The following is a 17,701-nucleotide window of genomic DNA, read 5'->3' on the forward strand; positions in this document are numbered from 1 at the left end:
TGCCATGTAATGTGAGGTTGACGACCTTGGCGGAGCCCTGTGCGAGTCATCTGTCATGTATCATGAGACAGATGAGCTCTACTGAGACCTGTGTGAGTCTGCCATGCACCTTGAGACTGATGAGCTCTGCTGAGACCTATGTGAATCTGCCATATACCATGAGACTAATGGGCTCTGCGGAGACCTGTGTGAGTCTGCCATGTACAACAAGATTGACGGGCTCTGCTGAGACCTGTGTGAGTCTGCCATGTACAACAAGATTGACGGGCTCTGCTGAGACCTGTGTGAGTCTGCCATGTACAACAAGATTGACGGGCTCTGCGGAGACCTGTGTGAGTCTGCCACGTACAACAAGATTGATGGGCTCTGCTGAGACCTGTGTGAGTCTGCCATGTACTATGATACTGATGGGTTCTTCTGAGACCTGTGTGAGTCTGCCATGTACTACAAGATTGACGGGCTCTGCTGAGACCTGTGTGAGTCTGCCACGTACAACAAGATTGATGGGCTCTGCTGAGACCTGTGTGAGTCTGCCATGTACTATGATACTGACGGGCTCTGCTGAGACCTGTGTGAGTCTGCCATGTACTATGATACTGACGGGCTCTACTGAGACCTGTGCGAGTCTGCCATGTACTATGATACTGACGGGCTCTGCTGAGACCTGTGTGAGTCTGCCATGTACTATGATACTGACGGGCTCTACTGAGACCTGTGCGAGTCTGCCATGTACTATGATACTGACGGGCTCTGCTGAGACCTGTGCGAGTCTGCCATGTACTATGATACTGACGGGCTCTGCTGAGATCTGTGCGAGTCCTCCATGTACTATGATACTGATAGGCTCTGCTGAGACCTGTGTGGGCCTGCTGTGTTCTGTATGCTCAGTCATGCTTAGTGTGACCTTGCTGAGCTCTGCCAGAGTCTGTAGAGCTCTACCAGGCTCCGCCTGAGTCTGCCATGAACTAGGGTCTACCGGACTTGGCTTCACTCTGCCAGGTTTGGCGTAAACCTACCGGGTGCTTGAGAGATTCTGCTAAACTCCATGTGACTCTGCCGGGTGCTCTGTGAACCTTCTTGGCAGTGCCTCGTTCTGCTAGGCGCTGTGAGTATCAGTGGCGGCTGGTGAAATTTGAAAGTGGTTTGGCGTAAAAGTTCGGGATGACCGCCCTGTGTTGAGTGAGTGAGCCCGACCGTCATTAGAGGAAGTTTGGGGGATTCTCCCCCCAGAAAAAAATTGAAAAAAGTGGGCAAATGGTGCATTTTCAAGAACATTTGAGAAAGCAAGGTTTATGAAGCAATTGTGAAAGTGTATAGTTAAAATATTGAAACTCATAAAAATGCTCCATATATTACTGAATTTAAATTGTTTAGTGGTTAGTGTAGTGTGTAAATTAAAATTGAACAGTGCGACAAGCAAGGTTTGTAATGATCTGACCTGGAAACAGGGTTGTCTCTGCACAGCATCTGGTTGGTAATTAAAGCTGAGAATCTTCCTCCCGTATTGATTCTCTGATAACAATAAGCATAGGTATTTGAAAATGAAAATTATGTTTTGAGCAAAATTTTAACAAGTTGTACTTAACTGTATCAGCACACAGGGGTCCCTGCAATGTGCTGTGCTGTCAGTGCACGGGACGACTGGTGCAGAAGCGGGTGCAGTGCTCAATGCAGCTAGGGCTCAGGACAGCCTTGCAAAGGTTTGCACGTGTGCAGGGATTCTAGTGTGCACGGCTCCCCGCAGGGCTGTCAACGTGCACAGCAGCTTTCCTGGCTGAGAGAATATCTGTTCTCTCCCTTTCCTAACTCCCTACCCCCTCACCTGGTTTGGCAGAAATTAAACAGTGTTTTGATCTGTATCGAGAGTGGAGCAAGGTCTTGGGTTTGGTTCTGATGCACGCAAGAGCCATAGGGTCTTATCACGATAAAGGGAAAATCAAAAGATAGAGGAAATAAGGAATTATAGGCCTCACACTCGGCGCCTGAGCTATTTACAGTGCAGTACACCGGCATCGAAGTCTACTTATAACTCGGGCAGCACCAGTGGCACATGCTAGGTCACCACAATCGGACACAAAAGGAGTCCTCATTTTTCTTACCCCCTTTTCTAGCTATATATATTTTTTTACACTGCAGTTAACACATTAGCAATTTGCAGCAAACCATAATGTATGGAATAATTCAGACAGGATGTAGATGTCTCCACTCCACTCCACTCCACTCCACTCCACTCCACTCCACTCCACTCCACTCCACTCCACTCCACTCCACTCCACTCCACTCGGGATTTGCGCCGAGTTCTATGTGATCACGAGGCTCGGAGTCAGGACAATTCAATTGCGAGGCTACGAGGTCCGGCGTGGTCCTGCTCGTCATCTCTCCACCGGTGCCTTGTGCAATGTGTGCCGTTATCAATGAGTGGTGCATGAAGAGGGGAAAGACTAAGATGGAGACAGGCTGGCCGAGCAGCAAGGGCAGAAATGGCCAATCACTGCACGGCTTCACAATAAAGTCACAGAGTGACGGGTCATGCGTGCTCGGCGGACAGGAGCCTACCACCCCCGTGCTGCCTCATGTGCACACCACTGCACCAGAGGCTTAGTTACCGCGTCTCTCAGTCAATGCAGACGATACTCCCCTGGTGTTACACAGTATGAGAGCAGCGCCAGGATTGGCTAGGGCATGCAAACTCACCGCCCATTAGGAGATCGGTGGCTGCGGCTTTGATTCACCCCCAGCTCACTAACACGCAGGTGGAGACTTTTGGAGAGAGGCCTTTGGTGTGCATGTCGGGCTAGCCGGAGAAAGGCAGCAGTTCAACCCAACATGCACACTTTGTGGGCCCAGGTGTGCTCGCTTATGAGTATGGGGTCTTTCAAATTCATATTGTTTAAGCCCCACCCCCCTCAGGCCCGCATTCACAGGCTTCCAGGAGCCACTTCAGACAACCGGCCCGCGACTGAGGCGGGCAGAATCAGATAAACTTTCAAATGTATATATATGTGTTAATTCACATTTAATGGGGGTGCAAAATAGGAGTGGGGCAATGCTCTGTCCCGCTCTCTGACCATGATGCTTTACGCTGATCTGGGAGTCTCTCCTGCACCCTCTCTGAAGCGAACCTTTCTTATTTTACTGTACACCATTTCCAGCAGCCAGGCTGATTTTCTGTTTTTGGTCATAAAGCAGCTCTCTGTGTGTCACGGGACAGAAAACAGGGCCCTGGTCGGCTGGGAAGGGTACAAGTGAAACCCTCAGCCCCCTGTGATCAGATTGGCTGTGAGTCTGGGAGGAAACTCGGAGATATAGAGGCTCAGAGCTGGTCTCACAGGGGGTTTGTGATTCCAGAACACCAGAAGCAGGCCTCGGATGATAACACTCACAGCTGGCTAGCGTCAGGACGGGTGAGGCAGGGAGAGCTGGGGTGCGTCAGAGGCGGCGGCTGCTTCTAGAACCTTCTGTGGATCAGGCCTCGGGCATTAACACACTCACACAGCTGGATAGCGCCAGGCTGGGTGAGGCAGGGAGAGCCAGGGTGCGCCCCAGGCGGCTGCTTCTAGAACCTTCTGTGGATCAGGCCTCGGGCATTAACACACACACAGCTGGATAGCGAAAGATGGGTGAGCCAGGCTGCCGCTCGAGACAGTTTCTTTCTGGGAAAGTCTTTGCACGCTACAGGAGTAGCTCCCTCAGCCCCTACCTTCGTGGAGCCCTGGGCGGACTGACAGTGATACTGGAGGCTGGCCGCAGTGGAGGAGAGAGGCACGGCGAGCGGGACTGCGAGGACCAGCATTCCTGCTGAACACCGCCAGCCGGTTCCTCTTCCCGCCCGCGCCGCGCCCCCTCCCAGTGCCACGCCCCCCTGCCATTCTTAAGAGCCCTTGGTTACGCGCATCGCGGGACGCGCGCGGGGGGATCCCCGGGGCGAAGACCGGGCAAAGAGCGGGCCGTTGTAGGCCGTTAGAGGCCGGGAGAGACCGGACCGGGCCCCCCCTCTGACGTCTGGCCTGCCCCAAGTCTTTGCCCTTGCCTTCTTAAGCCTGCTCTTCCTGATCGCACCTTCCCTATGGCTTCCAGAGTATCCAGGAGTAAGTCCGCCCAACAGTACTCTAATACACTTGAAAATTTCTTCCCCAAGGCCAGTGCTGCGGTCAAGAAAGGTCACACAGTGCCAGACACTCTGCCTGAGGTGAACATTGAAAATGTGTCTGTGGGCCTTTCGGATTCTTCTTCAATTGATGTCAGTACTCCAATACCCCTCCATAATACCCATTTATCACTCTTGGATAGTATTGATGAGACAATTGAGTCAGTCCTCCAACAACTTAGGACCCCGACAACCCTACCAAGGGACAGTGAGTCCTTGCGTCCCTCTGGGGTAGTGGAAACCACTCCTTATGTGAATTGTGTGGAAATGACTGAGTCATTGGAGGGGGGCCAAGTTATAGTGTTAACGGATCCTGTAGGCAGTGGAATAGTTCACCCGCCGAAAAGGAAAAGGTCAAGGGAGCTAACAGGGGCAAAAAGGGCTAAAGTGGACATAACCACTCCAATACTTGATGCCAGCACGGATATTTCGGCATCTCCTGATAGCATTGCCCTGGGTATCGGGTCTGGTCAATTAGCTTCACCTTATGTCACAGCTGTACCAGGGTGCACAGGGCCATTTATATTTGGCGGACCCCCACCTAACCTTACAGATGCTCTAATTAGTTCATTTACGGTCATCCTTAAGAACTTATTGGAACCACTATCTGTAAAATTGGACTCTATAGACGCGAGACTTATAGCTATAGAAAATGCACACAATCGAAACATTTCTAGTGGGGGGTTGGGCCCAAGCGCACAGATGGCTCCCCGAGAACCTGTGGGGAACGGACCTCCCACTGTTGAAACATGTACACAGGCCCAGACTGGGGCACAACATAGTACTATAGACAGTCATGTCCCCCTACCCCCCCCTTCACAAACCCGCAGGCCCCCTGTCCCTGCACCTAGAAGATCTAAGCCACCGGCACCACCCCAACCAAGGAGTGTGGGGTGTGATACTAATGAACATACTGGTCACTCTATTAGTCCCAATACCAGGCGCAGGGCGGTTAATCTGCCCCCTGAGGCAGTGCCCTATACAGCGATTATGGTGGGAGTTCCTGAGCTCACCGGTGATACTAGAGAGCCACAGGACTCACTTCGCAACAAGGTAATCAGCTGGCTCAATATTAACAGGCCCCTCCCCCCTAATATCAAAGGAGATGTGCTGATGGTCAGAAGGATCCCATGGATTGGAGTCACCCCCAAGAATAGGGCTGGGGACTGTATTATAATCAGTTTTAAAAGCCCACTGGTTGCCCCTTACATCTGCAACTGGCTGGTAAGGCCGGATAAGTCCAATATAGATCTAGTGTCCCTCTCAGACTTTTATCCAAATGTCCCTAATTTAGCTATGGGGAGGGAACAGAGCTGGACTAGAGTGGGCTTCGCAATTGATGGTTCACGGTACAGACCCAAGCACAACACAATTCCCGCTCTTGGCAACTTCGTTCACCAGAACAGATTTTCCTGCCTGGACCAAGTAGATTGACCACAACGGGGAGACATACCAAAACATTCTGCAAAATCTCCCCTTGGGGTCTCAGCTAGGGGGGAGGGTTCACCTCATCCCGTAAATGATACAAAGATCCAGGTTTCTTCCAATGAGGGGGGGACCCTTTTGGGACGTATCCAAGTGCAAGTTGAGGAACCATCAGGCACACGCACTGCTCTTACACTGCAATCGGAGGAGCTTGTTGTATTACCCATCCCGTCGCCCACCATAGCCGGGTTGGGTGTTCCGGCAAAGTATACACACAATATCTTGCCTGCACTTAGTGAAGTAGATTTGCAACCTCAAGGCTCAGGGCTGAGTATTCTTTCGTGGAATGTGGCAGGCATTATGAATAAGGTGGGCACTCCGGAGTGGGAAACCCTGGTCAACAAAAGTGATATCCTCCTCCTCCAGGAGACGTGGGCAAGGGAACCGCAGTCTAGGAGGGGGTACGATATTTCTGAAATCCCGGCAAAGTGGAATGGCAGGGGGAGACCTTCGGGAGGTCTAGCAATCTGGGTGGCGAGCCACATTGGGTGTCAGGTGGAAAGTATGGATACTCTCTCTCAGGACATTCAGTGTGTGCTCCTTAGTTGGCCCGGTAAAAGGACCTGGGCCATTGTTAATGTTTACTCACGACCAGTCGCTGTGGGCAAGGAATCCTCTACCCTAGTCGAACTCTCATCCTTTCTAGGTCAACTACCAGCTGACCTGAAAATAGTGATGGGAGGGGACTTCAATTGCCACTTTGAACCACTGGAGGGTCTAATGGAGGGTCCCTTCACAGCCGAGGATGATCACTGGGGAGTTCCACCCTCCTCCTCACCTCACCCCAAAGCTTGGTCTCCGTTGGCAATACAACTTACCTCCCTCACTCTGAACTTTGCACTGAGGGCGTGCAATGGGCGCACCCCTTCCGATACTCCATCGGTGTGTACATTCAATAGAAAGGGGCATGAGTCAAGGTTGGATTATATTTTCATTGATATCTCCCTGTGGTCCAAAGTTCAAGACTTTAAAGTGGTACAGAGAACAGACAGTGACCACAATTCCCTCTTGCTGGAGATTCAGCACCCAGCCCCCGCAGCAGGGCCGACAACTACTGACGCCGGAGGTGACCAGGGGGATATACTCCTCACTACAAGTAGGCGTCGGGTGAAATGGGGGAAGTTGGCTAATAATGAAAACGCTATCAACAAGCTATATGGTATAGCACTCCCCATGTTTCAGGAGGTGGATGCTCTCATCAACCAACCCAGACCCTCTGATTATAATGAGAGACTTTCTGGCATCCATCAGGCTTTGGTCAGGAACCTTGCAGATGTTTTTAACCCGGTGGTGCCCTCAAGAAGGAAAGTCACTCGTACTGCGACTTGGTACACCTCTACTTGTAGGAAAATTAAATCTGACCTACTCTCCGCCATTAAAGAAGGTAGTGACAAGGAGAGGGTTGCAACCCTTAGGAGGGAGTATAAGTTAGCATTAGCCAGCGCTAGGGCAGAGTGGGACTGGAACCACTGGCATGAACTGATTGAAGCCCTGAAATGCAAAGACTCTAGGAAATTCTGGGCCTTGGTTAACAACGGAACAGGGGAGCTTACATCCGCAGTAGAACCCAATATTGCCCCCTCTATCTGGGAGGCTCACTTCGGAGCATTGTACCATGAATCCACTCTATGGCCCGAAGGGATGGTGGCGGAGATCCCCTGTTCTCCAGATACGGCCCTGGAATTTTCCTTAGGTGAGGTGAAGACAGCACTGGAGCGCCTGGCGCTGGGGAAGGCACCGGGGTTGGACAAGCTACCCGGTGATCTGTTTAGACACCATCCCGACATCTGGGGCCCGTACCTTCTTATTTTTTTTAATGCTATATTAGGAGGTATGGCGGTTCCTCCCTCCTGGTCAGGGGCTGAAATAGTGCCGATTCACAAGAAAGGGTCCCCTCTGAATCCGGCAAACTATAGGCCAATTAGCCTTATAGATGTCCCCCAAAAGCTTTTTGCGCGTCTTATTTTGAACCATCTATTGGACTGGGTAGAGGATAATGACATCTTGAGTCCCTTGCAGGCTGGCTTCAGGAAGAACACGTCGACCATGGACCAGATCTTCCGCCTCGTCCTCCTTTATTGGAAGACGGTGAAGATCGAGGGGGGAAGATTGTACATGGTCTTCGTGGATCTGAGGTCAGCCTTTGACCTAGTCCCGCGCAGGAAACTGTGGGAGGTGCTGGAAAAGCTAGGAGTTCCTTCCCAGCTACTTAACATCTTAGTTAGGCTGCATGAGAACAACTATGCGCAGGTCAGGTGTGGGAAAGATGGCAGTTTATCATCCAGGTTCCCCGTCCGACGAGGGGTGAGGCAGGGTTGTGTCTTGGCACCAACCCTGTTTTGTTTATACATCAATCATGTCATCTCCCACCTGGAAAATGTCAAGAACAACGACGCCCCATGCTTGGCAGGAAGGAGGGTACCGGCAATTATGTTTGCCGATGATACCCTCCTCCTTTCCAAATCTCCCATGGGGATCCAGAGGATCCTGGATGGATTTGGTCTTTTCTGTTGTCAGCACGGGTTGGAGGTGAACACAGAGAAGACCAAGTTTATGATTTTTAATCCACCCATTAAAACCAGGCCTAATCCCACCCTGGGGACTGTTAGCCTCGAGAGGGTGTCTACCTTCATATATCTGGGGGTAACATTGCAGGAAAACTTATCTTGGGACCGCCAGATAGTACGATCAAGGGTTAAACTGTCCCAACTGTCGGGTGCAATTTTGAAGGTGGCCAATACTTCTTCCTTCAAGCCTATAAGTCCGGCCCTTGAAACTTACAGGTCCCAGGCCAAGGCAGCGGCCATCTATGGCAGTGAATTGTGGGGGCACAAAGCGGTGAAGGACTTATCAACAGTTGAAAACAGTTTTCTAAGGCGCCTACTGGCTCTCCCACGCGCCACGCCACTTTTGCCCTTGAGAATGGACTTGGGCATCCCCCCTATTGCAGAGGAGCTTGTGTCAAAGCCAGTGAAGTTCTGGCACAGGCTCTGGTCTACGAACGAACTTCATCATTATAGGGAGGATCTTACCCACGTCATGAGCTTCAACTGCAGTGGCAAAATCCCCTGGCTTGCCTCTGTGAAAAACGAACTGATTGCCATGAATCTCCGTGACCTCTGGGAGGACCCAGCGCGAGGCTGCCAAGCAATCTCGCGCAAAGCCCTGTCAAAAATGTTTAAGGATAGGTCCCTTGCACACTTGATGGACGCTCAAAATAGCGGCACCCTTACCTTGCGATTTTTAGAATCCAAAAATTCATATGTTTTTGAACCTTTTATGGATTTTATCTTCCCTATCCTGGCGAGGAAACTATTTGTCCAATGGAGGCTTGGCACACTACCCATTAACTCTTTCACATGCAAGTGGTCCAACGCGGACGATAAAACCTGTCCTTGCTGTAACACCCACGTGGAAGATGATCTTCACATTCTGTTTGTGTGCCCCGTTTACCAAAGGCCTAGGAAACGTTGGATTGCGCCATTATGTAAGAACCTAGGGTTCAGAGAGTATGCACAGGCATACAGGATCCTGAAAACCAGTACTCTGGACCACATTGTGTTCGCTGTTTCCAAATTTCTTATGGCTATTTGGTTGATCAGAAAGAAAAAAACTGCTGAAGCCTCTTGAACTTTTTAGTGTTTTTACTATTTCCCCGCTGGGCTAGTGGATTTTTATAATATGTATTTTTTTTAAAAAAATGTGTATTTTATTGTATATGTTGTTTTGTACTGCATCTTTTATGGTCTATATGGCCGAAATAAAGAATTTTTGGATTGGATTGGATTGAAACCCTCAGCCCCCTGTGATCAGATTGGCTGTGAGTCTGGGAGGAAACTCGGAGATATAGAGGCTCAGAGCTGGTCTCACAGGGGGTTTGTGATTCCAGAACACCAGAAGCAGGCCTCGGATGATAACACTCACAGCTGGCTAGCGTCAGGACGGGTGAGGCAGGGAGAGCCGGGGTGCGTCAGAGGCGGCGGCTGCTTCTAGAACCTTCTGTGGATCAGGCCTCGGGCATTAACACACTCACACAGCTGGCTAGCGCCAGGCTGGGTGAGACAGGAGAGCCAGGGTGCGCCCCAGGCGGCTGCTTCTAGAACCTTCTGTGGATCAGGCCTCGGGCATTAACACACACACAGCTGGATAGCGAAAGATGGGTGAGCCAGGGTGCCCCTCAGGCGGCTGCTTCTAGAACTTTCTGTGGATCAGGCCCACACATGCTAACAGACTCGATTCAGGCGGGACACTAGGCCTCAGACCCGCAACTAGTTCGTATCATCCTGGGCGAGTACGGGGCCTTAACAAGAGGACGCAGAGCCAGCGAGCCTCTGTGGGGGCTGCTTCTAGAACCTTCTCCATGCTTGCAAGAATCAGACGTTTAAAGGTGCCACGTGTCCGCACGTCACGAGTGACGTCACCAAACAGTGTTGAAATTTCAACCAATAGCAGGTTGCATTCCGAGGCTTGTAGTTTTGCTTATAAGTCTATTGTCCTGGTCACGATGCACAATAGTTACAGGTGCTATTGACTAAAGGTCAGTAATTAAAATGGTACTATAGGAGGGCAGGTAGTCCTTGTCCCAGACTACCAATGCAGAGAAGTGCTGGTGCCTACCCATTAACCCCTTGTGTGCTTATGACGAGCTCAGCTTGTTATGAGGCACAGTGGAGCTGTGCTCGTGACGAGCTGGGCTCGTCATAACGGCCGCGGCCCGCCCACGCGAAATTGATTCCCCGCCTGTGCGGGAGAATCAATGAGTGGGCGGAGTTGTGACGAGCCCAGCTCCACTGTGCCTCATGACGAGCTGGGCTCGTCACGAGCACCGCGGTGCGCACGCAGCCCCTCCCCCCAGCACCACGGGGTATTACCCCCGCGGCGAAGGGGTTAAAAGCATTGGAGTAGAGATGAGAAGTGCTGGTACTATCCCTTCCAAATTAAAGCAGTGCAGAAAGCCAGAACTGTAGGAAGATGTTACAGGTGACATGGCCCACTCAGTGGGGGGTGAAGAGTCTGTTCCTCACAAAACATTCCATGTCCTACTGTAAGACTGGGAAAAGGTACACCTTGCAGAACGTTCCAATCAACAAACGGGCATCTCTGGAGTGGACTGCTCCTAGCCTGTTCCATATGCCAGGAAGCTCCTGGGAGGGATGAGGATGGATCTTTCCAAAACACAGAGCAGAACAGGCCTTTCAGGTGTGCTGGTCATTGCAGAATGTTCTGGCTGCTGGTCTGACACTGGGAGGAGATGCCGCCACCAGATTAATCCGTGTGCCACCGGGCCTTTCCAGAACACATAGATCAGTCTTTAAGTGAAGGTTTGGCTGGTCAAAAATAATTTACTTTTGCCTGGAGACGATTCCTTCCAGGGTATCATGTGGACTCCTATCATACTCTGGTTTAACCAACTTGGCCGGCGTAGTGGACTCTTGTCATGTTCCTGAAGACGGATTTCCTGTACGAGACCTTCCTCTCCAAGTTTGCCTCCAAGTCCACCATGATCAAACCCCTGCCGCCAACCACAGTGGGACCAGAGAGGTGAAAACCCATACGTAAATGTAAGAAAAGGACAAGATTTGAAATGGGGAACTGGAGCATCCTACGAAGTATGATCTACCGGTGTGTGTAGGTGTATGGACTCCGGAGTTTGGCTTTAGGTACAGAATGAGATGCTTGTTGGGATTCATGGAATGCTGTACACCAGGTTTCTTGCGGACTGCTCCGTGCACATATTGAACAGGGCCTTAAATGTGTGGAATGTGTTGGCGTCCAAAGTATCCATGCCAGATTTTCAGAATAATCACCAACTCTGAAAGTGGCGTTTACTTAAACTCCGTTTATTAAATTATTTGAGATCGAAATCCTGAAAATTTGTCCTGGACCAGGCCATCCTGAATGAACACCCATGGCGTGTCCGTGCACTACTATGTTGAATACCTGTGGTGTAGTTGGATGACTCCCTTCTGTGGCCTGAGATATGGACTGAGATGCTTGTTGGACCTGACTTGGTGCGTGGACATGTGGGAAGAGGTAGTGATCTTGTAGGATTATTCGGCAAGACCCCTGCCTGTCCAGAAGAGGCCTAAGGGAGAGAATGAGTGTGTGCATTAAGGCTAATACGGGGAGCCACCTTACAATACCACTACAAATGGCCACTAGATGGCACCAGATTACAACACCGTGGCAAACGGTATGCTCAAATGGCCAGATATCATTACACGTCTTAAAGCCTTTAAACCAGAGGTACCTTTACAATAAAAACAATCTATGTAAAGCATTTTACCCAAAATAAAATCTAGTTAAACTGAGATGGAATGCTGAACGTGTCACTGCAGTTTGGGTACCACAGCTAAAGATGTTCTTATTTTGTGGCAAGTTTACTGCGGCGAATTACTCCACGGAAGACTTTGAATGCGCCACACAAAAGACGTAGAATAAAAATCTAAAAAAAATGTTACACAGAACAAGGTCTTTTTTTATCCAGACGGTTTATTGCTAACTATTCTACCAAAACCACCTTTTACTTTCTACTCTCAGCATCATTCCACAGCTCACCTAGTAATTTCTGACCATTCTCCAGCTTTCCAGGGCTCAGTTCAAAAACCAACATTCTCATACTGCAGAAAACAAAAAAAACTGCCATACCATAACAAGAACCCATTACTATACAACGTGGCTTCCTTTACATTGCTCGAGTTCAAAGCAAATCCCAGAAGCATGGAAGGTGTTACCGTGCTCCTCATCGACTTGGCAAATCTACTTGTCGTGCTTTTAAGGCGATACAGAGCGGATTGCTTGCTGTAGCAGATGTTTCTGCACCCACTTCATTTCCTCTCTGCTGTCTACACCTTTACCCAATTGAATTCTCGAGCTTCCCCTCAAATCCTCATTGCCTTTACAAGTTAACATAAATGCAGTTTATTTTAACACATCTGGTCCAAATATACAACTGCACTGTTTACACTTTAGGTTATAAATAAATATTACACTCTCATCTGCAAGATCAGGCACTGAATGCCAAAAACAACAATTCAAAAATAGATAGTGTTATTGTTTGGAAATGCAAATAATTTAAAAGCGTTCAGTGAGGCTATTTTTGTAAGGTTTATGATATATTTAGGCCCTAAAAATAGTCCATGAACACGTTAGCTCACGCAATAGCCGATGTGCTATTCCCTCGGATACATTTATGGAGTAACACAAAAAAAAAGTAACACAACCAGTCCCACCAGGCTCCATTTCTGCGATACAGTCTTTTTGTAGCAACACACATCTTACTAATCGAGCCAGTGCATAGGCGCTGGGAGAAGGGTTGGGGGTCGGGGGCTGCAGCACCCCCAGAAATAATTATGCCGAGTTAAGAAATGAATGAGCAATAAAGACGGCTTTACATTTTGGGTTTATCTTGTTATGTTTGTTGTCTTGTCAAAGACAAAGGGCAAATGTCAGGTTATCTTTTCTGACAAATTGCTGTTTATTCCAAACCTGGGATGTACTTGTATTTCTCTGACTGAAGTGAGAGGATATTGTAAAAGTGATCCAGGTGGCAATCCTGCTGCCGTACAGGAGGTGATCGGAACAATTGACATTCTCCAGTCTTTTCCCAACACACAAGAACATTTACATGGCAATAACTTTACTATACGCGTAACAAGAGGGAGAGAGAGGACTAGAAAGCTAGTCCGAGTCCCCGTGGTTTATATGTGTTATCAAAAGAGACTAGCTTAAATATGACCAATATTGTTAGGACTCTGATTAGATTTGTCATGGGCACCTCGTTGGTGAGTTCATGAAGCCCTCACCCACCAACCTGGTTGGTGGCATGCTTCATCATCGGGCCCACCCAGTGACACCTAATGTGTCCCGGGTGTGCTGCGACGCCTGATTACAGCGGAGCTGGTATTTTACTGAGAGTGCAGTGTGAGGTGTAAAATGAAGTGTGAGTTAAAACGGCTTGGCGAGGGTCCCAGTACCCGAGGGTAAATTAAATTTTAATAACTGGGCCCCCGTCAGCGGTTAAAATAAGGCTTAGGGATGTTTAAGGGAGGCGAGTTACTACCTCCTACATCCATCAGTTGGTCGACATGTTTCAGCCAGTGCCTTAAACTAAATCTGGCTTTCCTCAGGACCTTTTTAAAATAGAGTGTAGTGCAGGTTAAAAAGGAGTGTAATCCAGGCTATGTGTTACACTCACTAAGGTGTTTCTCTAAGTGTGAGAGCGGGGATTCCCTTCTCATATATGCACTTAGATTTTGCAGCCAATGCTTCCAGGAGTGAAGCGGTAAGGGGTTGACCAGCTTTTCTGGTCAGAGCCTGCCTTGTACCTGTTGCACCGTCCTCGTACTCCTTTTTAACTTGCACTACACTCTATTTTAAAAAGGTAACTCGCCTCCCTTAAACATCCCCAAGCCTTATTTTAACCGCTGTCGGGGGCCCAGTTATTAAAATTTAATTTACCCTCGGGTACTGGGACCCTCGCCAAGCCGTTTTAACTCACACTTCATTTTACACCTCACACTGCACTCTCAGTAAAATACCAGCTCCGCTGTAATCAGGCGTCGCAGCACACCCGGGACACACTAGGTGTCACTGGGTGGGCCCGATGATGAAGCATGCCACCAACCAGGTTGGTGGGTGAGGGCTTCATGAACTCACCAACGAGGTGCCCATGACAAATCTAATCAGAGTCCTAACAATATTGGTCATATTTAAGCTAGTCTCTTTTGACAATAAGTTTACTATACACATTATATCAGGTATTGGAAAGCAGACAGCCCATTTTTTGTTCCCAAAATTGATCTTCTATCAATCTCCACTTCGGTGCCTCGTCTTCTTTATCTTTCCACTGCTCCAAGCGAGGTTCAATGTGGAGTAATTTCCTACCCAGGCTCTTGGTACATGCCTTGAAGAGCCAAGAAGTACACACCTGGCACTACAATTTGTTATACTCTCTCAAACCTCCAAGGCCAGCAAGAGCACCGGCCTCCACGCTTCTTGCACAATGATTAGGTAACTTGTCTCCTTGCATCTGTCACATCAGTTTGATAAGGCGTCTTCTCCATCCTGGCACAATGGTAACCTGCCTCCTCAGTCCTGGCACAACAGCATGGCAAACTCTCGCCAATATTCTGGCCTTGCATGTACGCTAGACTCCTCACCGCTTGTGCAGTAACGAGATAGCATGCCTCCATGCTTTTGTCACAAAAAATTGATAACATGATTCCTCACTCCTGGCACAATTTCAGGATCTAACTCCTCACTTTTGGCACAACAATTTGATCACTGTCGGCAGGCTCCTGGTCCAATGTATGACCATGCACCCGATCTGCCAACACAGCAATGTGATCACTCATCGCCAGCCGGCACGATGGAATAGGCCATCTCCAGCCTCCTGGCACAGTTTGTCTCTAGGCTATTGGCACAGTCATTAGACGAAATCAAGGCCAGGGGGAGGGGCGGGGGGGGGCACTGTTCCTAATAGTGAGCTGTAGACAGGAGGAACAGTCAACTAGATTGTTTCTTGTTGCCCTCACACATCCCTGGGGTTGTCATGCTTCATCATCGGGCGGGTGCTCCTCGCCCTCCTGATCGGGCTATACTTCACTATTAGAAACCGTGCCCCCTCCCCCCCACCCCTTTGGCCTTGAGTTAGTTATAGTTTTAGAGCACAGGCAGTGGACCTTTATCTGCGCCTAGTCCCCTCTCTCTTGTACCGTCATTAGATGGCCTGTCCCACTGATGATGCAGCAATGTGAAAATCAGTCACTAAGATCCTGCTGGTTTCGAAGCTGATTCTTGATCTAGAAGCATCAATTAAGGAAACATGGGGCAGTTTTAAGGTTTTATCTGTCTGGGTGATGTGCCATCTTGCTGCCTTCTGTGCTCCTTTAGCACAACTGTATAATTTCATGGTTATTTTCCTTATTTGACACTAATGCCCAATTTTCTGTTTGCAGACCCAATCTGCCCCTTTCCATTGCTGTAAGTGACCGTCTAGGCATGGTTTGCCCAAGAACAGCATTGAGAAGGTCTCTGGGTGCGGTGCGGGCAATGATGCCCATGGGTTTGCATCACCACAGTGGGCCCTCCTAATGTAGACCGGCTCCGATTCTGGCGCCAATGCATTAAGGTGGGCCGCCAACCAGGAGTTGAACTGCACATCTGCGGTCCAGATGGAAGCTTGTGGTCTACGCTATAGGATACATCGCGGAGCTGAATTCACTCCAGTAAATAATTGATGTTGATCGATAGGAAGCCTCTTCTCTTTGCCTGGAGCTCAGAGTGGTTCATGTGGGTGGAAGTAAGAAGCCGTCGAGCACAAAGCGAGCGCTGATGCGCAGTAAATCTCCAGGTATTTTCCAAAGACTTACCTCTCGGTGACAGGTGCAGGCATAATGCATCAGCACGGCTATCATCATCAGAGAGCACTGGAATGGAAGAGGAATGTCCCCCTGGCGTGTGGTATTTATAGTTTAAATGATACGGATGACTGTAGTCAGGACCAACCCACCTGCCCTCCCCTCACCCAGGTGTGGCATTCTCACCTGCCCATGGTTGAGAAGATACCTGCAGGTATGAGGAAGTGCTCAAAAGATTCTGTTTTACAGCACAAGTTCCATTTTTAGCATGGACTTTCCCCAGTCAGCATAAATGGGAAAGAACTGAAAGTTAAGAGAAATGAATCTCAGGCCACTGACTTGGAGGTTAAAGGGGACAATAATAATAATAATAATAATAATCCACATTTGTATAGCGCACAATCACCCGTTAGGGTCTCTAGGCGCTGGGGGCCGTCGGGAAGATTAAGCAAGCTATTGCCCAGAGTCGCATGGTGCTGGACTAACCTGCCGCCGGAGCCGGGGATCGAACCCTGATCCCCAGATTCCAGCGTCAGTCGCCCTGGCCGCGGCGCCACACCAGGGTTCGCTCTGCTCTCTGGGTATAAATGGGGGGATGCAAGTGAGCCTGAGAATTGAAGGCAGACAGTACTGAGCAGGGACTGGCTTAAATGTCCCCCCTGGGAAGCAAAGAGGTTGGTTGGCCTAGAAGAATATGGCGACTCTACTGGAAACCCATCTCCCCATTTAGTTGTATTGCAAATTTAAAGAATAATACATCACATCAATCAAAGGCACACACTAACAGATTCCAAATCACATTCTACACCTCCACCCGTCATAGGACACAAGCTCCCATAAAGGTAGTTCGCCCTTTAGCCCCGCATGCACATTCCATTACTTCTCGCGGACAATCCTTTCACTCACCAAGATGGCTGCCTTCTTCCAGGCAGCAGTGATTTTCCTTTGCCGTGTCTACGTGCTCCACTCCTCCCTGACTCCCGATCGATGGCGCTGCCTCCTCAACTCCATTTTCAGTGCTTTTTAAGGCAAAGTTCACAGCCTTGCATTTGAGCAGAGGCAAGGCACTATCGCATGAGCGTCTGGGTACCCTGATGGGCTTGGGAGGCTGTGTCGGTGGTCGCTTTTCCGGAAGTGGCGGCGGTTGGAGGGGCTCCTTGTCCTGTTGCCCCACAGCCTGGTCAAACTGCCCAACGATCTTCTTCACATTGCCGGAGTGCTTAATGGAGTTCAGATGCTCCTTCACCGGTTCTTGCGAGACCGGCGGATCTGCGGGAGAAGCTGGATTCTGGGAAGGAGCAGGCTCTGGTGGGGATGCAAGCACTGGGGAGGTTGGTAGTGCTGGGGGACTAATTTCACTGGATATGGACCCTCGTGAAGACGTTTTGTCCGACTCAGGCACGGGTTCCGGCGCCTTCGTATCGGGGTCAGATGGAGCGTTGCCGACATGGTTCCCAGAGTGCAGTTTTTCTGATACGGGTCTGGGAGGCAAATAAGGCCGCGGTCTCATGGGTGGCCTCGCCTTGATGATTCGTGTCGGTTTCTGGACCGGCGGGGTCGGGGGCGGTAAAGGTGAGGCGGAAGACATTTTCTTACCTTGCTGGGTCATCAGAGCTCACTTGTCATTTCCTACAGAAATAGGAGAGACCACATTTGATTAGTTTATGATCAACATGAGGCCAACATTCACAGGTCATCAGCAACTCAA

General features: G+C 49.6%; 1 protein-coding gene across 4 annotated transcripts in view; it reads right to left on the reverse strand.

Moving 5' to 3' along the window:
* Positions 1 to 17,701, reverse strand: part of ARHGEF15 (Rho guanine nucleotide exchange factor 15) — a 415,996-nt gene that overhangs the window by 140,168 nt on the left and 258,127 nt on the right. For all 4 annotated transcript variants that reach the window (XM_078670671.1, XM_078670670.1, XM_078670672.1 and 1 more), the window contains one exon: positions 16,900 to 17,622. In XM_078670671.1, coding sequence (XP_078526797.1) covers positions 16,900 to 17,602 — 703 coding nt within the window. In that variant the 5' untranslated portion in view covers positions 17,603 to 17,622. The remainder of the gene's footprint in view (positions 1 to 16,899; positions 17,623 to 17,701) is intronic.

Source organism: Lissotriton helveticus, chromosome 12 (assembly GCF_964261635.1).
Source record: "Lissotriton helveticus chromosome 12, aLisHel1.1, whole genome shotgun sequence".
NCBI classification, from domain to species: Eukaryota; Metazoa; Chordata; class Amphibia; order Caudata; family Salamandridae; genus Lissotriton; species Lissotriton helveticus.